The sequence below is a fragment of the Oenanthe melanoleuca genome, chromosome 25 (assembly GCF_029582105.1).
Source record: "Oenanthe melanoleuca isolate GR-GAL-2019-014 chromosome 25, OMel1.0, whole genome shotgun sequence".
Lineage (NCBI taxonomy): Eukaryota > Metazoa > Chordata > Aves > Passeriformes > Muscicapidae > Oenanthe > Oenanthe melanoleuca.
In genome coordinates this window covers 4,503,760-4,527,168 of record NC_079358.1, presented here as the reverse complement: position 1 = coordinate 4,527,168, position 23,409 = coordinate 4,503,760, and the positions used below count along the sequence as shown (strand labels likewise).

The window sequence follows — 23,409 nt, the reverse complement described above, 5'->3', positions numbered from 1 at the left end:
GGGTCATTAGGGTCATGGTGGCCACAGTGGTCATGGTGGTCATGGGGGATCATGGGGGTCATGGGGGTTACGGTGGTCACAGTGGTCATTGGGCTCATGGTGGCCACGGTGGTCACAGTGGTCACAGTGGTCATTGGGGTCATGCTGGTCACGGTGGTCATGGGGTCATGGTGGCCATAGCGGTAAGAGTGGTGGTCATAGTGGTGGAGGGGAACATGGTTGTGGTGGTCCATTGTCCACCTCGGGACCCCCTTAATGTCCCCCCATCCATGTGTGGCACCACCTCGAGACCCTCGAGGGTCCCCACAACCAAGGGTGATGTCACCTTGGGACCCTCAGTGTCCCCAACCAGAGGTGGCACCACCTTGGGACCCCCTCGCTGTCCCAAGGGTGACACCCCTCGAGACCCCGTCACTGTCCCAAGGGTGGCACTGCCTCGGGACCCTCGCTGTCCCGAGGGTGACACTCCTCGAGACACCCTTGCTGTCCCAAGGGTGGCACCACCTTGGGACCCCCTCAATGTCCCAAGGGTGACACCCCTAGAGACCCCCTCGCTGTCCCAAGGGTGGCACCCCTAGAGACCCCCTCGCTGTCCCAAGGGTGGCACTGCCTCGGGACCCTCGCTGTCCCCTGCTCCTGGGGCCACCCCGCGCCCTTTGTCCCCGTGGGAAGATGTGTTGGAACCCCCGGGGTGACATTTCCCTGCACCCTGGGGACAAGGGACGCTCTCCCACACACGTCACCGCTCGGGGTGTCCCAAGGGCAGTTTCTGATCTCTGGGTTAACCGTTAACTCCACCCCAGTATTTCCTCTCCTCGTTTCAAATGTGTTTTCCCTCGATTCGCATTTCCAGCAGCTCTCGTCACGGGGCCACCCGGTGTCCCCAGCACAGGAACGGGGACGGGTGGCAACGAAACCAAGGATGTATTTATTTATAAATAGTTCTGTGTGCAAACACTGCGTGGGGAGGGAGAGGGTGGAGCTTCCTGCTCCTTGTCACCCCCCTGTCCCCGTGTCCACCTGTCCCCCTGTCCCCCTGTCCTGTCCCCACTGGCTCTCAGGTGGCTCCGCTCAGGGAACTGCGGTCGGTCTACGGAAGTGGATCTGGGGAGGAAGGAGAGAGGATGATGATGATGATGATGATGATGGGGTAGGTGACAAAAAGGGGGGACGACACCCGGGTCACCCACCGTCCTCGAGGTGTCCACCCTCTCCAGGTTGATGTAGCTCGTGCCGGGCGTCTCCATGTCTGCGGGGTGGAAGAAGAGGTGCCGTGGACCCCCGGGGTGCCACTCAGACCCCTCCCCACCCCGTGCCCACCCCGTGCCCGTTACCCTCCCAGGTGGCCGCCAGGTTGTGCATGGCAAAGCCCTGGGGTCTGTCCCAGTCGCCGTCGTCGCTGTCGTAGAGCTCCGAGCGCGACCTCATCCTGTTCCTGCGCGGGGGGAGCGGCGGGCGTGAGGCTCGGGACCCCCAGGGACCCCCCCCGGCTCGCCCCACGGTGACACCGGTACCTGTCCCGCTCCTTCTGCCGCCGGCGGTTGAGCAGCAGCAGCGTGGTGAAGACGGCGGTGACCAGCACCAGGGCGGCCACCGAAGCGCCGGCGGTCACGGCCACCTTGCTGACGCGGGAGCGGCAGAACCGGTCCCGGTACCAGAAGGCTGCTTCATCCGAGCACCTGTGGGAGGGCAAGTGGTGGCCGTGGTGGCCATGGTGGCCATGGTGGCCATGGTATGGTGATCATGGTGGCCATGGTAGGTATGGTGGCCGTGGTGGCCATGGTATGGTGGTCATGGTGGTCATGATAGATAGGGTGGCCAAGGTGGTCATGGGTATTCAGGGTCATTGTGGGAGCCATGGTGGTCATGTTGGTCGTGGTGGCCATGGTGGCCATGATAGATATGGTGGTCATGATGGTCATGGTGGCCAGGGTGGCCATGGTGGCCATAATGGTTATGTTGATGGGATCACCATGGTCACAGAGGTCACAGCAGTGGGGTGATCACAGTTGTGGGATTGTCATGGTGGCCATGGTGGCCATAGTGGTCATGGTGGCCATGGTGGCCATGGTGGTCACATTGATGGGTCACCATGCTCATGGGTGTCACAGCAGTGGGGCGGCCACAGTTGTGGTATTGTCATGGTGGTCATGGTGGTCATGGTGGCCATGGTGGCCATAGTGGTCATGATGGCCATGGTGGCCATAGTGGTCACACTGACGTGTCACCGTGCTCATGGGTGTCACAGCAGTGTGGTGGCCACAGTTGTGGTATTGTCATGGTGGTCATGGTGGCCATAGTGGTCATGATGGCCATGGTGGCCTTAGTGGTCATGGTGGTCATGATGGCCATGGTGGCCATAGTGGTCATGATGGCCATGGTGGCCATAGTGGTCATGGTGGTCATGATGGCCATGGTGGCCATAGTGGTCACACTGATGTGTCACCGTGCTCATGGGTGTCACAGCAGTGTGGTGGCCACAGCTGCGCCATCACCACGGGATCACCACGGTGGGCGGCTCATGGCGACCACAACCACGGGATTTGGGGGCTGGGGGGGCCCACCCATTTTTGGGGAGCGGCTCCGGGGGGGGGCCCACCCATTTTTGGGGAGCGGCTCCTTACTGGCAGCGCGGCCCTCGCTCGCCCACGGAGCAGCTGCCGTAGCCGCAGGGCCAGCGGTCGGCGTGGCGAGCGTCGCAGCGCGTGATGCAGACCACGCCCGCCGCCGTCAGGTACGGCACGTAGAAATCCCTGAAATTCTCCTGGATCTGGGAGTGGCACACATCTGCGGGTGGGGAGCGCGCGGGGGGTTAAAATCTTGGGGTGTTGGGACACCCAAAACACCCCGTGGGCGTCGCTCACCTTCTTCCACCTCCTGCACGGTGACGTTCTGGACCTTGGTGGAGTTGGTGACGAAGCACAAGGAACCTGGAGGGGACAAGGAGCTGCTGGTGGGTGACCCCGCGGCCGGACACCCCCAGAGGGGCTCGGTGACCCCCGGGGCCGCTCACAGTTGGTGCCGGTGTAGTTCTGGACGGCGGTGACGAGGCTCTCGGAGATGTTCTTCACCGTCTCGTTGGCCACGGCGCTGGCAGAGACCACCAGCAGGACGTCGTAGTCCACCACGATGCTGCCGTTGCTGCGGGGAGGAAGGTTCTGGAGCAAACTGGGACCAGTATGGAAACACACCACGGACCCCACAGCGCGGCTTGGGCGCTCCAAGCTTGAAGGGAATCACCTCAACCCGACCCCACGTGGGTCCCATCGCCCCACTGGAGAGGGGCAGGGCCCCACCTGGGCCACACCTGGACTCACCTCAGTTTTCTGACCTCCACGTCGCTGTAGCCCTCGATATCGCGATAAACCTGCGACATCTGGGGGGGGCACCAAGAGAAGAGAGGAGAGATCCACCACAGCCCCCATCCCCACCGGGGGGCTGTCCCCAGGGCCACCCCAGGGTCACCCCAAGGTCGCCGAGCCCTCACCATGCGCCGGAACTCCCCGGTGAAGTTCCGGTATTCCTCCGAGGATTTGTCGTTGAGCTCCTCGCTGAAGTTGGCGTCGATCTTGGTCGTCATCTCCACCGTGGCGCTCACGTTCGCTGCGCCCGGCAGGGGAGACGCCCTCAGGGGGGACCCGCCTGTCCCCGCCTGTCCCCACCCCAGCCCTGGCGACCACCTCGGACCCACCGGGGCCACCCCGGCGCCAGGTCAGTCTCGCCGGGGTCACCCCGCTGGTGTGGTGACCCCAAAACTCACCCCGGGGTCAATCCCTCCGTGGTGGCCCAAATCCCCAGCTGGTCCCTCCGTGGTGGCCCCAATCCCTCCTTGGTGGCCCCAATCCCTCTGAGGTGACCCCAATCCCCAGCTGGTCCCTCCTCGGTGGCCCTGTCCCCTGATTGACCCCTCTGAGGTGGCCCAAATCCCCCCATGGTGGCCCAATCCCCCCATGGTGGCCCAAACCTCTCCATGGTTGCCCCAATCCCCCCATGGTTGCCCCAATCCCCTCATGGTGGCCCAAATCTCTCCATGGCGGCCCAAATCTCTCTGAGGTGGCCCCAATCCTTCTGTGGTGGCCCCAATCCCCCCATGGTTGCCCCAAACCCCTCCATGGTGGCCCCAACCCCTCCATGGTAGCCCAAATCCCTTTGAGGTGGCCCAAACCCCTCCAAGGTAGCCCAAATCTCTCCATCGTGGCCCCAATCTCTCTGAGGTGGCCCCAATTCTTCCTTGGTGGCCCCAACCCCTCCATGGTTGCCCCAACCCCTCCATGGTGGCCCAAATCCCTCTGAAGTGGCCCCAACCCCTCCATGGTAGCCCACATCTCTCCATGGTGGCCCAAATCCCCCCATGGTTGCCCCAATCCCTCTGAGGTGGCCCCATTCCCTCTGAGGTGGCCCAAATCCCCCTGTGGTTGCCCCAATCCCTCTGAGGTGGCCCCATTCCCTCTGAGGTGGCCCAAATCCCCCTGTGGTTGCCCCAATCCCTCCATGGTAGCCCAAATCCCTTTGAGGTGGCCCAAATCTCTCTGAGGTGGCCCCAATCCTTCTGTGGTGGCCCAAATCCCCCCATGGTTGCCCCAATCCCCCCATGGTGGCCCAAATCCCTCTGAAGTGGCCCAAACCCCTCCAAGGTAGCCCAAATCCCCCCATGGTAGCCCAAATCTCTCCATGGTGGCCCCAACCCCTCCATGGTGGCCCAAATCCCTTTGAGGTGGCCCCAATCCTTCTGTGGTGGCCCCAATCACCCCACAGTAGCCCAAATCCCTCCATGGTGGCCCAAATCCCTCCATGGTTGCCCCAATCCCTCTGAGGTGGCCCCATTCCCTCTGAGGTGGCCCAAATCCCCCTGTGGTTGCCCCAACCCCTCCACGGTAGCCCAAATCCCTCCATGGTTACCCCATTCCCTCTGAGGTGGCCCAAATCCCCCTGTGGTTGTCCCAGTCCCTCCATGGTAGCCCAAATCCCTCCATGTTGGCCTCAATCCCCCCATGGTGGCCCAAATCCCACCTCACACCCTCCCAGTGGCCCCAATCCCCCAGCGGTGGCCTCAGCCCGGGCCCGGTGGCCACCCCAGGGCGCCACGGGCCGCTCCCCTACCGTTTTCCACCTCCACGGCGTCCTTGGCGTTCTGGCACCGGTCCCCTTGGAAGTTGTGGGGACACAGGCACTGGCCACCCTGCCAGGTGCCGCCGTTGAAGCAGGGACCTGGGAGGGGACGGGGACACGGGGCTGTGGCGGGGACCCCCAGGAGCCGCCGGGGACACGCGGGGACAGGGGGCGTGGCCAGCGAGGGCCACCAAGGGGGAGACTCACTCGTGCTGGCGGTGGCCGTGGTGGCGCCGGTGGGAGAGGAGGTGGGGGGCGTGGGGGGCGGCGTGGGGGTGGTCTTGGGGGGCGTGGGGGGCGTGGGGGTTGTGGACATGGGGGTGGTCAAAGGGTCAGTGGGGGTTGTGGACACGGGGGTGGTCGTGGGGGGCGTGAGGGTGGCGCCAGTCCAGGTGGTCGACAAGGTGGAGGGCAGGGTGGGGGTGGTCGTGGGGAGCGTGGGGGGCGTGGGGGTGGTCGTGGGGGAGTCGTCACCCGAGATCTCCCAGTCGTTTGTGGGTGTTGGGGTCCCTTCCGCAGCAGTGGTGGCCACGGGGGTCGTGGTGGTGGCCATGGGGGTCGTGGGCGAGTCATCACCCGAAATCTCCCAGTCATTTGTCACCGTGGTGGCCACGGGGGTCGTGGTGGTGGCCACGGGTCTGGTGGTCGTGGGGGAGTCGTCACCCGAAATCTCCCAGTCATTTGTGGGTGTTGGGGTCCCTTCTGCAGCAGTGGTGGCCACGGGGGTCGTGGTGGTGGCCACGGGGGTCGTGGGGGAGTCATCACCCGAGATCTCCCAGTCATTTGTCACCGTGGTAGCCACGGGGGTCGTGGTGGTGGCCACGGGTCTGGGGGTCGTGGGGGAGTCGTCACCCGAAATCTCCCAGTCATTTGTCACCGTGGTGGCCACGGGGGTCGTGGTGGTGGCCACGGGGGTCGTGGTGGTGGGGGAGTCGTCACCCGAGATCTCCCAGTCATGTGTCACCGTGGTGGCCACGGGGGTCGTGGTGGTGGCCACGGGGGTCGTGGTGGTGGGGGAGTCGTCACCCGAGATCTCCCAGTCGTTTGTGGGTGTTGGGGTCCCTTCCGGAGCAGTGGTGGCCACGGGGGTCGTGGTGGTGGCCACGGGTCTGGGGGTCGTGGGGGAGTCATCACCCGAAATCTCCCAGTCGTTTGTGGGTGTTGGAGTCCCTTCTGCAGCAGTGGTAGCCACGGGGGTCGTGGTGGTGGCCATGGGGGTCGTGGGGGAGTCATCACCCGAGATCTCCCAGTCGTTTGTCACCGTGGTGGCCACGGGGGTCGTGGTGGTGGCCACGGGGGTCGTGGTGGTGGGCGAGTCATCACCCGAAATCTCCCAGTCATGTGTCACTGTGGTGGCCACGGGGGTCGTGGTGGTGGCCACGGGGGTCGTGGGGGAGTCGTCACCCGAAATCTCCCAGTCATGTGTCACTGTGGTGGCCACGGGGGTCGTGGTGGTGGCCACGGGTCTGGTGGTCGTGGGGGCGTCGTCACCCGAGATCTCCCAGTCGTTTGTGGGTGTTGGGGTCCCTTCTGCAGCAGTGGTAGCCACGGGGGTCGTGGTGGTGGCCACGAGGGTCGTGGGCGAGTCGTCACCCGAAATCTCCCAGTCATTTGTCACCGTGGTGGCCACGGGGGTCGTGGTGGTGGCCACGGGTCTGGGGGTCGTGGGGGAGTCGTCACCCGAAATCTCCCAGTCATTTGTCACCGTGGTGGCCACGGGGGTCGTGGTGGTGGCCACGGGTCTGGTGGTCGTGGGGGAGTCGTCACCCGAGATCTCCCAGTCGTTTGTCACCGTGATGGCCACGGGGGTCGTGGTGGTGGCCACGGGGGTCGTGGTGGTGGGGGAGTCATCACCCGAGATCTCCCAGTCGTTTGTCACCGTGGTGGCCACGGGGGTCGTGTTTGGGCCATCCCCCGAGGTCTCCCACTCGCCGGCCCCCGCTGCGTTCCCTGCCGGAGCGGCGGTGGCCACGTTGGCTCGGGACTCGCCCCCGCTGGTGGCCACGCCCCGCCCTGTGTGACCCCCGCCCACACCCCCCAAAACCCCCCGGGCCGCCAGATCCTGCAGAGCCCCCCCAGCCCAGAGACCCCCAGACCCCCTCAGAGACCCCCCCGGACCCTCCCAGAGACCCCCAGACCCCCTCAGAGACCCTCCCCGGACCCTCCCAGAGACCCCCGGACCCCCCCCAGAGACCCCCACCCACAACAGACCCGCGTCCCCCCAAAGCCCCGTCCTCGTTTCCCCAAAAATTCCCCGAGACCCCCCAGCTGGGTCACGACACCCCCCGCTGGATCCCAAAACCCAAAACCTCCACTGAACCCCCTCCCCAAACACCCCCGGACCCCCGGGACTGGGGAGGGGGTCCCCAATGCCAGCAGGGCTGGGGAGGGGTCCCCAGGGTTGAGGAGGGGTCCCCAATGTCCCCAGGGTTGAGGAGGGGGTCCCCAATGTCCCTGGGGTTGGGGAGGGGTTGAGGAGGGGTCCCCAGGGTTGGGGAGGGGTCCCCAATGTCCCCGGGGTTGGGGAGGGGTCCCCAGGGTTGAGGAGGGGTCCCCAATGTCCCCGGGGTTGGGGAGGGGTCCCCAGGGTTGAGGAGGGGTCCCCAATGTCCCCGGGGTTGGGGAGGGGTCCCCGGGGTTGGGGAGGGGTCCGCAGCCCCCCGGTCCCACCTGAGCAGACGAGCAGGACGCAGGCGCAGAGCGCCCAGAGCCGCCGAGCCCCCATGGCCGGGGTGACACCAGGACCTGTCCCCAGGACTGTCCCCGAGCGCGGGGTGACACCAGGACCTGTCCCCGAGGGCGGGGTGACACCAGGACCTGTCCCCGAGCGCGGGAGGGACACGCGGGACTGTCCCCGAGCGCGGGTGGCGGCGTTGGGGACACCCGAAGGGACCCGGATCTGTCCCCGAGCGCGGGCGCCGCGGGACTGGGGACACGCGGGACACCCCGAGGGGACCTTTGGTCGCCATAAAAACCGGGAGGGGACAAAGCGGAGCCGCAGGTGGCAGGGACGCGGTGACGGTGGCACCGCCCTCGTCCCGGCACGTGGGACGCCTGGTGTCACCCTGCTGTCACTGGCGTGACTCTGGTGTCACTCTGGTGTCACTCTGGTGTCACTGGTGTCATTTCGGTGTCACTCTGGTGCCTTTCTGGTGTCACTCTGCTGTCACTGGTGTCACTCTGGTGTCACTCTGGTGTCACTCTGGTGTCACTCTGGTGTCACTGGTGTCACTCTGGTATCACTGGTGTCACTCTGGTGTCACTGGTGTCACTGGTGTCACTGGTGCTCTGGTGTCACTCTGGTGTCACTCTGGTGTCACTAGTGTCACTGGTGTCATTTCGGTGTCACTCTGGTGCCTTTCTGGTGTCACTCTGGTGTCAGTCTGTCACTCTGGTGTCACTGGTGTCACTCTGGTGTCACTCTGGTGTCACTGGTGTCACTCTGGTGTCACTGGTGTTCTGGTGTCAGTCTGTCACTCTGGTGTCACTGGTGTCACTCTGGTGTCACTGGTGTTCTGGTGTCATTTCGATGTCACTCTGGTGTCACTGGTGTCACTCTGGTGTCACTCTGGTGTCACTGGTGTCACTCTGGTGTCACTGGTGTTCTGGTGTCAGTCTGTCACTCTGGTGTCACTGGTGTCACTCTGGTGTCACTGGTGTTCTGGTGTCACTCTGTCACTCTGGTGTCACTGGTGTCACTCTGGTGTCACTCTGGTGTCACTGGTGTCACTCTGGTGTCACTGGTGTTCTGGTGTCACTCTGTCACTCTGGTGTCACTGGTGTCACTCCGGTGTCATTCTGCTGTCACTCTGGTGTCACTGGTGCCAGCCGGTGCCATTCCAGTGTCACTCTGGTGTCACTCTGTCACTCTGGTGTCACTCTGGGGTCACTCCGGTGTCACTCTGGTGTCACTGCTGCCAGCCGGTGCCATTCCAGTGTCACTCTGGTGTCACTCTGGTGTCACTCTGGTGTCACTGCTGCCAGCCGGTGCCATTCCAGTGTCACTCTGGTGTCACTCTGGTGTCACTCTGGTGTCACTGCTGCCAGCCGGTGCCATTCCAGTGTCACTCTGGTGTCACTCCGGTGTCACTCTGGTGTCACTGCTGCCAGCCGGTGCCATTCCCCCAGGTCCGGGAGGCTCCTCAGGGCACATCCCGCTGTCCCCAAGGGCGGGGCCGGGTGTGGCCGAGGCCGCGTGCGCTGCTCCGGTCGGGGCGGGGAGGTGGCGACAGGGGACAGGACAGGGACAAGGGACAGGGACAGGGGACAGGACAGGGGAGAGGATGGGACAGGGACAGGGGACAGGGGACAGGACAGGGACAGGGGAGAGGACAGGACAGGGGACAGGGGACGGGACAGGGGACAGGGGAGAGGATGGGACAGGGACAGGGGACAGGACAGGGACAGGGAACAGGGGACAGGACAGGGGACAGGATAGAGGATGGGACAGGGACAGGGGACAGGGAACAGGGGACAGGACAGGGGACAGGACAGGGGACAGGACAGGGGACAGGACAGGGGACAGGGGACAGGACAGGGGACAGGGGAGAGGACAGGGGAGAGGACAGAGGATGGGACAGGGGATGGGACAGGGGACAGGGGAGAGGACAGGGGACAGGGGAGAGGGACAGGGGACAGGGGACAGGGGATGGGGACAGGACACAGGGACACGGGGTCAGGGAGTGGGACAGGGGACACGGTGGGACAAGGAGTGGGGACGTGGGACAGGGGACACGGGACAGGGGATGGGATATAGGACACGGAGCAGGGATGTGGGACAAGGGACAGGGGACAGGGGATGAAGACAGGGGACACGGTGGGACAAGGAGTGGGGACACGGGACAGGGGACACGGGACAGGACACGGTCAGGGCGTGGGACAGGGGACAAGGGGTCAGGGGATGGGATATAGGACACGGAGCAGGGATGTGGGACAAGGGACACGGGGCAGGGGATGGGGACAGGGGACACGGTGGGACACGGAGTGGGGACATGGGACAGGGGACACGGGACAGGACACGGTCAGGGCGTGGGACAGGGGACAAGGGGCAGGGGATGGGATATAGGACACGGAGCAGGGATGTGGGGCACGGGATTAGGATGTGGGACAGGGGACAGGGGGTGGGGACAGGACACAGGGACACGGGGTCAGGGCGTGGGACAGGGGACAAGGGACACGGGACAGGACACAGGGACACGGGGACAGGGCGTGGGACAGGGGACACGGTGGGACACGGAACAGGGATGTGGGACAGGGGACACGGGACGCGGGACAGGACACAGGGACACGGGGTCAGGGGACACGGTGGGACACGGGGATTTTGGGAATTGGGGGGGACGTGGGATGGGGATGTGGGACACTGGGTCAGGACGTGGGGACAGGATCAGGGTGTGGCACAGGGGACAGGGACGGGCCAGGACTTGGGACAGGGGACAAAGGACACGGGGTGAGGATGCGGGACAGGGGACAAGGGTCAGGACGTGGGAGAGGGGACAAGGGTCAGGGGACACGGGGCAGGGGACACGGGACACGGGGCAGGAATGTGGGACACGGTGTGGGAACAGGGGACAGGGGACATGGTGGGACAGGGGATGGGGACAGGGACAGGGGACAAGGGACACCGGATGGGAACACGGGGTTTGGAATGCAGGACACGGGATTTGGGACACTGGGGGGACAGAGGATTTTGGGGACACGGGATTTGGGACACGGAGGGGACACGGATTTGGGGACACGGGATTTGGGACATTGGGGACATGGGACACAGGATTTGGGACACGGAGGGGACACGGGATTTGGGACATGGGATTTGGGACACGGGATTTGGGGACATGGGACACGGGATTTTGGGACACGGGATTTGGGACACGGAGGGGACACGGGATTTGGGGACACGGGATTTGGGGACACGAAACGAGGGATTTGGGGACACAGGATTTTGGGACACGGGACACCCCTGCGGGGTGACAGCGCCGGGGACGGGGACAGGTTTGGGGTCTCCTGGAGGTTTTGGGGTGAATCCAGGTGGATTTGGGGTGAATCTATGCAAATTTGGGGTGAATCCGTGCAGTTTTGGGGTGGATCCGTGCAGTTTTGGGGTGAATCCTGCAGGTTTTTTTGGGGTAAATCCCAGCGGATTTGCGCCTGTGGGAGTTTTTTGGGGTGAACCCCTCCGTTTTTGGGGTGCAGGGAGGATTTTGGGGCCCGTTTTTGGGGTGAATCAGGAGGAATTTGGGATGAGCTGGATGTGACCCCCCCCCCCATGTCCCCAGGGACCCCACAGGAAGGAGCCCAGACCCGAGTGAGTCACCCCAAAATGAGTCACCCCAAAATGAGTCACCCGGGGGGGTTGGGGAGGGGTTGGGGGGGTCCCGGGGGGGGATTTGGGGTTCCTGAGGGGATTTTGGGATTCCAGGGGAGGAATTTGGGGATCCTGGGTGATATTTGGGGGGTCCTGGGGGGGATTTTGGGGTCCTGGGTGAGGATTTGGGATTCCTGGGTGGGATTTGGGGTGAACCAGGGGGGATTTGGAGGGTCCCGGGGGGGAATTTGGGGTCCCTGAGGGGATGTTGGGGTTCCAGGGGAGGAATTTTGGGATCCTGGGTGATATTTGGGGGGTCCTGGGTGGGATTTTGGGGTCCTGAGTGGGGTTTGGGGTGAACCAGGAGGGATTTTGGAGATTCCAGGGGAGGAATTTTGGGGTCCTGGGTAATATTTGGGGGATCCTGGGAGGGAATTTGGGGTCCCTGAGGGGATTTTGGGGTTCCAGGGGAGGAATTTTGGGATCCTGGGTAATATTTGGGGGATCCTGGGAGGGATTTTGGGGTCCTGAGTGGGGTTTGGGGTGAACCAGGAGGGATTTTGGAGATTCCAGGGGAGGAATTTTGGGATCCTGGGTGATATTTGGGGGGTCCTGGGGGGGATTTTGGGGTCCTGGGTGAGGATTTGGGATTCCTGGGTGGGATTTGGGGTGAACCAGGGGGGATTTGGAGGGTCCCGGGGGGGAATTTGGGGTCCCTGAGGGGGTTTTGGGGATTCCAGGGGGGAAATTTTGGGGTCCTGGGTAATATTTGGGGGGTCCTGGGGGGAATTTGGGGGGTCCCAAGGGGGATTTTGGGGGTCCTGGGAGGGGTTTGGGGGGTCCTGGGTGGGATTTGGGGGGTCCTGGGGGAAATTTTGGGGTCGTGGGTGGGATTTGAGGGTCCTGGGTGAGGTTTTGGGGGATCCCTGGGGGGAATTTGGGGGGTCCTGGGTGGGATTTGGGGTCCTGGGTGGGGGGGGGTCTGGATTTTTGGGGGAATTTTTTTGGGGGGGCTCTGGGATTTTGCGAGAATTCTGAATTTTTTTAGGGGAATTTTGAGGGGGTTCAGATTTTTTTTTTTTTTTGGGGGGGGGATTCTGGATTTTTTGGGGAGATTTTTGGCGAATTCTGGATTTTTTTAGGGGGAATTTTTGGGGTCGATCTGATTTTTTTTGGGGGGGTGGGTCTTCTGGATTTTTGGCGAATTCTGAATTTTTAGGAGAATTTTAGGAGGGATCTGACTTTTTTGGGGGGGAATTCTGAATTTTTGGGGAGATTTTTGGCGAATTCTGGATTTTTTAGGGAAATTTGGGGGGTGATCTGATTTTTTGGGGGGGAATTTCCGGATTTTTGGGGGCGATTTTTATCTAATTCTGGATTTTTAGGGGAAATTTGGGGGGAAATCAGATTTTTATGGGGAGATTCTGAATTTTTGGGGCGATTTTTGTCTAATTCTGGATTTTTAGGGTAATTTTTGTGGGATCAGATTTTTTTGGGGGGAGGTTCTGGATTTTTGGGATATTTTTGGATTTTTTAGGTTAATTTGGGGGAGAATCAGATTTTTATGGGAATTTCTGGATTTTTGGGGCGATTTTTGGCAAATTCTGGATTTTTAGATTAATTTTGGGAGCGGTCCCACCTCTGCCCACCCGTGACGTCACCAGGGGGGGTGTCCCCGTGTCCCCCCCCCCTCGTCCCACGTGACCAGACGCTCCCCCTCCCCCACGATGAATAATCGCCGTCCCCGCTCCTATTTTGGGTGGAAAAACGGCGGGTTTGGGTTCCTGAGGAAATTCCTGCGCTTTGACTCCTCCAGCGCGCCCCCAGCGCTGCCAAGTTTGGGCAAAAAAAAAGGGGAAAAAAGGGAAAAAAAAAAAAAAAGCGTCAGGGTTAAAAAAAAAATTAAAAAAATAAAAGAAGAAAAAAAAAGGCGCCAGGAGAAAAAAAGAAAAAAAAATAAAAAGAGAAAAAAAAAAGGGGGAAAAAGGCGCCAGAAAAAAAAAAATACTAAAAATTTTTAAAAAGAGGGAAAAAAGGGATTTTTCCTGAGGGGTTTTGGGGGTTATGGGGTCTATAGGGGATTATGGGATTCTATAGGGGTCTATGGGGTTCTATAGGGGTCCATAGGATTCTATAGGGGGTTATGGGGGGATTATGGGATCTATAGGGGAATATGGGATTCTATAGGGGTCTATAGGGTTCTATAGGGGTCTGTGAGGTTCTATAGGGGATTATGGGATTCTATAGGGGTCCATAGGGGTCTATGGGGTGGTTATGGGATCTATAGGGGAATATGGGATTCTATAGGACGGTTATGGGTTCTATAGGGGTCTATGTGATTCTATAGGTTCTATAGGGTTCTATGGGTTTCTATAGGATTCCACGGGGTTCTATAGGGGTCTGTGGGGTTCTATGGGGTCTGTGGGGTCTGTAGGGGAGCTATGGGGTTCTATAGGGTTCTATAGGGTTCTATGGGGTTCTATAGAGGTCTATAGGATTCTATAGGGTCTATGGAGTTCTATGGGATTCTATAGGGTTCTATACGGGTCTATGGGGTTGTATAAGATTCTATAGAGTTCTATAGGGCTCTATGGGGTCTGTAGGGGAGCTATGGGGTTCTATAGGGCTCTATGGGGTCTGTGGGGTTCCATAGGGGTCTGTGGAGCTCTATGGGGTTCTAGAGGAGTCTATAGGGTTCTATAGGGGGTTATGGGGTTCTATGGGGTCTATGGGGTTGTATAGGGAGTCTGTGGGAGTGTGGGGGGTTCTATAGGGGTCTATAGGGTTCTATGGGATTCTATAGGGTTCTGTGGGATTCTATAGGGTTCTATAGGGTTCTATAGGGTTCTATAGGGGTCTATGGGGTCTGTGGGGCGCTGGAACAGACCCCTGACCCCAATTCCCCCGCTGTGTCCCCGATGTCACCCCAGTGTCACCCCGGTGTCACCCCAGTGTCACCCCAGTGTCACCCCAGTGCCACCCCAGTGCCACCGCAGTGTCACCGCAATGTCACCACGTCACCCCGCAGGAAGGGGCCCTGGCGTCACCCCGGGGTGACAGCGAGGGGGGGACACGGGACACGGGGGGGACACTGGGGACACGGGGGGGGACATTGGGGACACGGGGGGGACATGGGGGGGGACATTGGGAACATGGGGGAGACACGGGGGGGACACGGGGACATGGGAGAGGGACACGGGGACACGGGGGGGGGACACTGGGGACACCGGGGGACATTGTGGGGATTGCGGACATTTGGGACATCAGCGGGGTCACGGAGGGGTCACGGGAAGGGACAGGGGACACGTGTGGGTGGTGACGTCACAGGGGGACACCGATGGAAATCCCCCCCCCTTGTCCCCCCCTCCCCCCCTCCCACCCCGCCCTTTAAAGGAACCGCGGGGGGCGGGGGCGGGGCAGAGCCGGACCGGGACCGGACCGGGAACGGGAACGGGAACGGGACAGGACCGGGAACGGGACAGCGGGTACGGAACCGGGACAGCGGGAAAGGTACCGGGACAGGACCGGGAACGGGACAGGACCGGGAACGGGACAGCGGGTACGGAACCGGGACAGGACCGGGAACGGGACCGGGAACGGGAACGGGACAGCGGGAAAGGTACCGGGACAGGACCGGGAACGGGAACGGGAGCGGGAACGGGACAGCGGGTACGGAACCGGGACAGGACCGGGAAAGGGACCGGACCGGGAACGGGACAGCGGGTACGGAACCGGGACAGCGGGAAAGGTACCGGGACAGGACCGGGAACGGGAACGGGAGCGGGAACGGGACAGCGGGTACGGAACCGGGACAGGACCGGGAACGGGACCGGACCGGGAACGGGACAGGGAACGGGAACGGGACAGGGTACGGGACCGGGACCGGACCGGGAACGGGAACGGGACGGTGGGAAAGGTACCGGGAACGGGAACGGGACCGGGACAGGGACAGCGGGTACGGGACCGGGACTGGACCGGGAATGGGAGCGGAACAGGGAACGGGACCGGGAACGGGAACGGGACGGTGGGAAAGGTACCGGGACAGTGGGAACGGGACTGGGACCGGGACAGCGCGTACGGAACCGGGACAGTGGGAACGGAACCGGGAACGGGACAGCAGGAACGGGACAGAGGGTACGGAACCGGGACAGGACCGGGAACGGGACAGGGACAGCGGGTACGGGACTGGGATCGGGACAGTGGGACCGGGACTCAGACCGGACCAGAAAGGGGGCAACGGGAACGGGACCGGGACCGGGACTCCACCGGGACATCGGGAAGAGGACTGGGAGAGCGGGAACGGGAACGGGACCGGGAAAGAGAACGAGACATCTGGAACGGGACCGGGACAGTGAGAACGGGACTGGGAACGGGACCGGGACAGTGGGAACGGGAGGTACCGGGAAAGGACCGGGAGAGTGGGAACAGGACCGGGACTGGGATCAGAACACCGGGACCGGGAATGGGACATCGGATACCGGGACAGTGGGAACGGGACAGTAGGAACGTACCGGGACGGGGAACGGGACCGGGACAGGGGGAACGGGACCGGGAATGGGACCGGGACAGTGGGAACGGGACCGGAACTTCGGGATCTGGATCAGGACATCGGGACATCAGGACCAGAACTGGGACACCGGGACCGGGATTAAAACACCGGGACCGGGATCGGGACACCGGGAGTGAGACCAGGACCGGTACCGGGACACCGGGACCAAACCCGGAGCTGATTGTGGGACAGCAGAACCGGAACCGAGACCGGAGAGGTGAGAGGGCAGCGGAACCGGGACTGGGATGGGACTGGGATGGGATGGGACTGGGACTGGGACCGGGACTGGGACTGGGACTGGGACCGGGACTGGGATGGAACTGGGACTGGGACTGGGACTGGGACTGGGATTGGGACCAGGACTGGGACTGGGATGGGACCGGGATCGGAACCGGGACTGGGACTGTCCCCACTGTCCCCACTGTCCCCACTGTCCCCAATGTCCCCCCCACTGTTCCCATGTCCCTCCAGGATGCGTGTGTCCCCGCTGTCGCCGCTGTCGCCGCTGTCGCTGCTGTCGCTGCTGTCCCTGGCGGGCTCGGTGTCCCCAGAGCCGGGCCGGGTGTCGCAGCTGGTGACAGATTTCGGGCTGCGGCTGTTCCGGGCGGCGCTGGGAGCCCGCGGTGACACCAACGCCGCGTTCGCGCCCCTCGGGGCCACCTCGGTGCTGGTGGCCCTGCAGGTGGCCACGGCCGGGAGCGGCCGGCGGCAGCTGGAGGCGGCGAGCGGCCTCAGCATGGACGGTGAGGGGACAGGGCGGGGACAGGGCGGGGACACTGTCACAACTGGGGTGGGATTTGGGGTCCTTGTCCCCATTGAGGGAGGGATTTGGGGTCCTTGTCCCAGTTGGGGACGTTTTGGGGGTCCTTGTCCCCATCGAGGGGGGGATTTGGGGTCTTTGTCCCCATTGATGGGGGGATTTGGGGTCCTTGTCCCCATTAGGGACACTTTGGGGTCATTGTCCCCATGTAAGGGGACATTGTGGGTGTGGAGGGGGGCGGGTCACGGGTCCCCGTCCCCATACGGGACATTTTGGGGTCTCTGTCCCCACCATGGGGGGGATGGTCGCATATCCCCAAATGCCCCCAGTGTCCCCCAATGTCCCCAATGTCCCCCCAATGTCCCCAATGTCCCAATGTCCCCAATGTCCCCAATGTCCCCCAATGTCCCCCAATGTCCCCAATGTCCCCCAATGTCCCAAATCCCCCCAATCCCCCCAATGTCCCCCAGTGTCCCCACTGTCCCCAAATCCCCCCAATGTCCCCAATGTCCCCAGTGTCCCCAATGTCCCAAATCCTCCCAAATCCCCCCAATGTCCCAAATGTCCCGAACCCCCCCCACCTCCCCCAAATCCCCCAATGTTCCCAATCCCCCCAATGTCCCCAATCCCCCCAATGTCCCCAATCCCCCCAATTGTCCCCCACGCCCGCCCCCCTGACTGTGTTTCCCGCAGCCCCGGGGGTCGCGGCCGAGCTGCGGGCGCTGCTGGGGTCGCTGCGGGCCGGTGGCGAGCGCCGGGGGCTGGCGGTGGCCCAGGGGCTGTTCGTGGCCCGCGGGGTCGCCCTGAGGCCGCGGTTCGTGGCGCGGCTGCTGCGGGCGCTGGGACCGCGGAGCCTCGGCCGGCTGGAGCTCGGGAACGGGGAGGGGGCGAGCAGGGCCCTGAACGCCTGGGCCAGGGAGAGGACAAGGGGTGAGACCCCCGGGTCTGGGGAGGGGGAAATGGGGGGGGATCCCATTTGGGGAGGGGGAAATGGGGCGGGGATCCCATTTGGGGAGGGGGAAATGGGGAGGGGAGCGACCCGAGGTGAGACCCCCGGGATTTGGGGAGAGGGAAATGGGGGAGATCCCATTTGGGGAGGGGGCGAGCAGGGCCCTGAACGCCTGGGCCAGGGAGAGGACAAGGGGTGAGACCCCCGGGGTTGGGGAGGGGGAAATGGGGAGGGAGGACCCGCGGTGGGACCCCCGGGGGGATTTGGGGAGGGGGAAATGGGGGGGGAGAGGACCCGCGGTGAGACCCCCGGGGTTGGGGAGGGGGAAATGGGGGGGATCCCATTTGGGGAGGGGGCGAGGAGGGGCCTGAACGCCTGGGCCAGGGAGAGGACAAGGGGTGAGACCCCCGGATTTGGGGAGGGGGAAATTGGGGGGGAGGGACCCGAGGTGAGACCCCCGGGGGGATTTGGGGAGGGGGAAATGGGGAGGGGAGCGGCGGTGAGACCCCCGGGGGGATTTGGGGAGGGGGCGAGGGGGGCGGATCCCATTTGGGGAGGGGGAAATGGGGGGAGAGGACCCGAGGTGAGACCCCCGGATTTGGGGAGGGGGCGATGGGGGCGGATCCCATTTGGGGAGGGGGAAATGGGGGGCGACCCCTTTTTTTGGGCTCAATGGGATTATTTTGATCCAATGATATTTTTTCAGTTCCAACGGGATTATTTTATTCCAATGGGATTATTTTATCCCAATGTGATTTTTTTTGATCCAATGTGATTTTTTTATTCCAATGTGATATTTTTTTTTATTCCAATGTGATTATTTTATTCCAATGATTTTTTTTCATTTCCAATGATATTTTTTTATTCCAATGTGATTTTTTTATTCCAATGTAATTATTTTATCCCAATGTGATATTTTTTTTGATCCAATGTGATTATTTTATTCCAATGTAATATTTTTTTGATCCAATGTGATATTTTTTTGATCCAATGTGATTATTTTATTCCAATGTAGTTATTTTATTCCAATGTGATTTTTTTTTCGTTTCCAATGATATTTTTTTATTCCAATGTGATATTTTTTTATTCCAATGTAGTTATTTTATTCCAATGTAATTATTTTATTCCAATGTGATTTTTTTTTTTGATCCAATGTGATATTTTTTTATTCCAATGTGATTTTTTCATTCCAATGTGATTATTCCATTCCGATGTGATTTTTTATTCCAATGTAATTATTTTATTCCAATGTGATATTTTTTTTCGTTTCCAATGATATTTTTTTATTCCAATGTGATATTTTTTTATTCCAATGTGATTATTTCATTTCCAATGTGATTATTTCACTCCAATGTGATATTTTTTATTCCAATGTGTTTATTTCATTTCCAATGTGATTTTTTTTGATCCAATGTGATATTTTTTTGATCCAATGGGATTATTTTATTCCAATGGGATTATTTTATTCCAATGTGATTTTTTTTTCATTTCCAATGATATTTTTTTATTCCAATGTGATATTTTTTTTATTCCAGTGCGATATTTTTTTATTCCAATGTGTTTATTTCATTTCCAATGTGATTTTTTTTTTTTTTTGATCCAATGGTATTTTTTGGGTTCCAATGTGATTATTTAATTTCCAATGTGATATTTTTTCATTCCAATGTAATTATTTTATTCCAATGTGATTATTTCACTCCAATGTGATATTTTTTCATTCCAATGTAATTATTTCATTTCCAATGCGATTTTTTTTTTTTTTTTTTTTTGATCCAATGGTATTTTTTGGGTTCCAATGTGATTATTTCACTCCAATGTGATATTTTTTCATTCCAATGTAATGATTTCATTTCCAATGTGATTTTTTTTTTTTTTTTGATCCAATGGTATTTTTTGTATTCCAATGTGATTATTTCATTTCCAATGTAATTATTTCATTTCCAATGTGATATTTTTTCATTCCAATGTAATTATTTTATTCCAATGTGATATTTTTTTATTCCAATGTGATATTTTTTCATTCCAATGTAATTATTTCATTTCCAATGCGATTTTTTTTTTTTTTTTTTTTTGATCCAATGGTATTTTTTGGGTTCCAATGTGATTATTTCACTCCAATGTGATATTTTTTCATTCCAATGTAATGATTTCATTTCCAATGTGATTTTTTTTTTTTTTTTTGATCCAATGCTATTTTTTGGGTTCCAATGTGATTATTTCACTCCAATGTGATATTTTTTGATTCCAATGTGATATTATTTCATTCCAATGTGATATTATTTCATTCCAATGTGATTTTTTTTTGATCCAATGTGATATTATTTCATTCCAATGTGATTTTTTTTGATCCAATGATATTTTTTCATTCCAATGTGATTCTTTTATTCCAATGTGATATTTTTTTGATCCAATGTAATTTTTTCATTCCAATATAATTATTTCATTCTAAAGTGATATTATTTCATTCCAATGTGTTTATTTCATTTCCAATGTGATTATTTCATTCCAATGTGATTATTTCACTCCAATGTGATATTTTTTATTCCAATGTGTTTATTTCATTTCCAATGTGATTTTTTTTGACCCAATGCTATTTTCCGGGTTCCAACGCTGTCCCCACCCGCAGGGCTGGTGGCCGAGCTGGTGTCCCCCGGGGCGGTGGCCGCCGCCACGCGCCTGCTGGTGGCCGCCGCCGAGTCCTTCCGGGGGTCCTGGGGGGTCCCGTTCGCCGCCGGGGCCGCGCGGCCGCGCCCGTTCCTGCGCGGGGACGGCGGCGAGGGGACGGCGACGATGGTGGCGGGGGAGGGGCGCGTGCGCTGCGGTGAGCGATGGTGGCGGCCGTGTCACACCTGTGTGTCACACCTGTGTGTCATGTGTGTCACCTGTGTCACCTTTGTGTTATGTGTATCACACCTGTGTCACCTGTGTGTCACCTGTGTCACACCTGTGTCACCTGTGTGTCACCTGTGTCACCTGTGTGTCATGTGTGTCACACCTGTGTCACCTCTGTCACCTCTGTCACCTGTGTGTCATCTGTGTGTCATCTGTGTCTACACCTGTGTCACCTTTGTGTTATGTGTGTCACACCTGTGTCACCTGTGTGTCATGTGTGTCACCTGTGTCACACCTGTGTCACACCTGTGTCACCTCATTGTCACCTGTGTCACCTGTGTGTCAGCTGTGTCACCTGTGTCACCTCATTGTCACCTCATTGTGTGTGTCATGTGTGTCACACCTGTGTCACCTCATTGTCACCTGTGTCACACCTGTGTCACACCTGTGTCACCTGTGTCACCTGTGTCACATCCTGTGTCACCTGTGTGTCACCTGTGTCACCTCTGTGTCACCTCATTGTCACCTGTGTCATCTCTGTGTCATCTGTGTGTCACCTGTGTCACACCCGTATCGCACCCGTGTCATACATGTGTCACACCTGTGTCACCTCATTGTCACCTGTGTCATCTGTGTGTCACACCTGTGTCACACCTGTGTGTCATGTGTGTCACCTGTGTGTCACACCTGTGTCACCTCATTGTCACCTGTGTCACACCCGTGTCGCACCCGTGTCACACGTGTGTCACACCTGTGTCACCTCATTGTCACCTGTGTGTCACACCTGTGTGTCACACCTGTGTGTCACCCGTGTCACACCCGTGTCACCTGTGTCACCTCAGTGTCAATTGTGTCACACCTGTGTGTCACCTCATTGTCACCTGTGCGTCGTTAATGTCACCTGTGTCCCCCCGTGTCCCTCCCAGTGTCCCCCGCTGTCCCCGTGTCCCCCCAATGTCCCTCCCCGATGTCACCCCCTGTCACCCCCTGTCCCCCCCCGCTGACCCCCCGTGTCCCCGCAGGCCGGTTCGTGTCCCCGGCCGGTGTCCCCTTCACGGTGACCGAGCTGCCGTTCGCGGGGGGGGGGAGGTGGCGCTGCTGCTGGTGGCGCCCGAGCAGCGACACGTCCCCATTGTCACCCTGCGGCCGCTGCTGCGCGCGGCGACTGTCACCGGCTGGGTGACAGCGCTGAGCCCCGCCCCCCCCCGCGTGGTGGTGCTGCCCCGGTGAGCGCGGGGACAGCGGGGACACTGGGGGGATTGGGGGACATTGGGGACATTGGGGGACATTGGGGGGATTGGGGACATTGGGGACATTTGGGACATTGGGGGGAATGGGGACATTGGGGACATTGGGGACATTGGGGACATTGGGGACATTGGGGGACATTGGGGACATTGGGGGGATTGGGGACATTGGGGACATTGGGGACACTGGGGACATTGGGGACATTTGGGACATTGGGGGACATTGGGGGGATTGGGGACATTGGGGACATTGGGGGGATTGGGGACACTGGGGACATTGGGGACATTGGGGACACTGGGGACATTGGGGGGATTGGGGACATTGGGGGACATTGGGGGGATTGGGGGACACTGGGGGACATTGGGGACATTGGGGACATTGGGGACATTGGGGGACATTGGGGGACATTGGGGACATTGGGGACATTGGGGGGATTGGGGACACTGGGGACATTGGGGACATTGGGGACACTGGGGACATTGGGGACATTGGGGACACTGGGGACACCCCCGCTGACCCCTCCCCTCCCCCCCAGTTTCTCCATCGACTCCTCCTGGGACCTGCGGGGTCCCCTCCAGTCCTTGGGGGTCCGGGACCTGTTCGACCCCCAGAGAGCCGAGTTCAGCCCGGCCACAGGTAACAGCGTGTCCCAGTGTCCCCAAAGTGTCCCCAATGTCCCCAATGTCCCCAGTGTCCCCAATGTCCCCTCTGTCCCCAATGTCCCCAGTGTCCCCAATGTCCCCAATGTCCTCAATGTCCCCCCAATGTCCCCAATGTCCCCCCAATGTCCCCAATGTCCCCAATGTCCCCCAGTGTCCCCAATGTCCCCAATCCCCCCAATGTCCCCAATGTCCCCAATGTCCCCAATGTCCCCAATGTCCCCAATGTCCCCCAATGTCCTCAATGTCCCCAGTGTCCCCAATGTCCCCAATGTCCCCAATGTCCCCCCAATGTCCTCAATGTCCCCAATGTCCCCAATCCCCCCAATCCCCCCAATGTCCCCAGTGTCCCCAGTGTCCCCAATGTCCCCAGTGTCCCCAATCCCCCCAATCTCCCCCTCTGTCCCCAATGTCCCCAATGTCCCCCCAATGTCCTCAATGTCCCCAGTGTCCCCAATGTCCCCAATGTCCCCCCAATGTCCCCAATGTCCTCAATGTCCCCAATGTCCCCAATGTCCCAAATCCCCCCAATGTCCCCAATCCCCCCAATCCCCCCAATGTCCCCAATGTCCCCAATCCCCCCAATCCCCCCAATGTCCCCAATGTCCCCAATGTCCCCAGTGTCCCCAGTGTCCCCTCTGTCCCCAGCTGAGCCGCTGGTGCTGGGCCAGGTGCTGCAGAGGGTTCGCATGGAGGTGACCGAGAACGGCACCGAGGTGGCCTCGGCCTCAGGTTGGTGACACTTGGGGACACCCGGGGGGTGGGTTTGGGGACACTTTGGTGACATTTTTGGGGTGTCTCACTGTCCATCCCCCCCCGCAGCTGCCGTGGTTTATTCCCGCATGGCCCCCCCCGAAATCGTGTTGGATCATCCCTTCCTCTTCCTCGTCCGGCACCACCCCACAGGTTTGGGGGGATTTTGGGGGATTTTGGGGGTTTTGGGGGGTTAATGGGGGATTTTGGGGGGTGGTGGGGGATTTTGGGGTTTCAGGGATTTGGGGG

At 59.5% G+C, this 23,409-nt stretch overlaps 2 protein-coding genes and 1 long non-coding RNA gene across 4 annotated transcripts in view; 1 reads left to right on the top strand and 2 right to left on the bottom strand.

The window, feature by feature from the left end:
• Positions 1-857: 857 nt before the first annotated feature.
• Positions 858-6,892, bottom strand: LOC130262855 (mucin-3B-like). Its single transcript, XM_056510352.1, has 13 exons — positions 6,855-6,892; positions 5,502-5,543; positions 5,317-5,468; positions 5,101-5,208; positions 3,488-3,603; positions 3,318-3,376; positions 3,014-3,141; positions 2,865-2,930; positions 2,625-2,787; positions 1,515-1,679; positions 1,335-1,435; positions 1,191-1,249; positions 858-1,104 (listed from the first exon to the last, which is right to left on the bottom strand). The coding sequence occupies exons 3-13, from the start codon at positions 5,423-5,425 to the stop codon at positions 1,072-1,074; spliced, it is 1,107 nt and encodes a 368-aa protein (XP_056366327.1). The 5' UTR covers positions 5,426-5,468; positions 5,502-5,543; positions 6,855-6,892; the 3' UTR covers positions 858-1,071.
• A 37-nt stretch (positions 6,893-6,929) lies between these two features.
• On the bottom strand, positions 6,930-8,073 carry LOC130262952 (uncharacterized). 2 transcript variants are annotated; one of them, XR_008842187.1, is made up of 3 exons: positions 7,897-8,073; positions 7,780-7,854; positions 6,930-7,059 (listed from the first exon to the last, which is right to left on the bottom strand). It is a non-coding gene; the product is annotated as an uncharacterized LOC130262952 (long non-coding RNA). The 2 variants fall into 2 exon arrangements; XR_008842188.1 differs by having other exon boundaries at positions 7,780-7,896; positions 7,927-7,946.
• An 8,358-nt stretch (positions 8,074-16,431) lies between these two features.
• The window catches only part of LOC130263313 (plasminogen activator inhibitor 1-like), a 14,318-nt gene continuing 7,340 nt past the window's right edge, over positions 16,432-23,409 (top strand). The window contains exons 1-7 of the mRNA XM_056510819.1: positions 16,432-16,702; positions 17,413-17,662; positions 20,295-20,489; positions 21,523-21,726; positions 22,284-22,384; positions 23,056-23,139; positions 23,230-23,313. Of these exons, the coding sequence (XP_056366794.1) occupies positions 16,432-16,702; positions 17,413-17,662; positions 20,295-20,489; positions 21,523-21,726; positions 22,284-22,384; positions 23,056-23,139; positions 23,230-23,313 (1,189 nt within the window). The remainder of the gene's footprint in view (positions 16,703-17,412; positions 17,663-20,294; positions 20,490-21,522; positions 21,727-22,283; positions 22,385-23,055; positions 23,140-23,229; positions 23,314-23,409) is intronic.

Excerpts from the sequence above, each read along its gene's own strand:
- LOC130262855 (XM_056510352.1), bottom strand. The coding sequence starts at position 5,425 with ATGTCCACAACCCCCACGCCCCCCACGCCCCCCAAGACCACCCCCACG. Across the intron at positions 3,377-3,487 it reads CCGGGGAGTTCCGGCGCATG|ATGTCGCAGGTTTATCGCGA; the intron begins GTGAGGGCTCGG and ends TGCCCCCCCCAG. Across the intron at positions 1,105-1,190 it reads GGGTGGACACCTCGAGGACG|ATCCACTTCCGTAGACCGAC; the intron begins GTGGGTGACCCG and ends CTTCCTCCCCAG.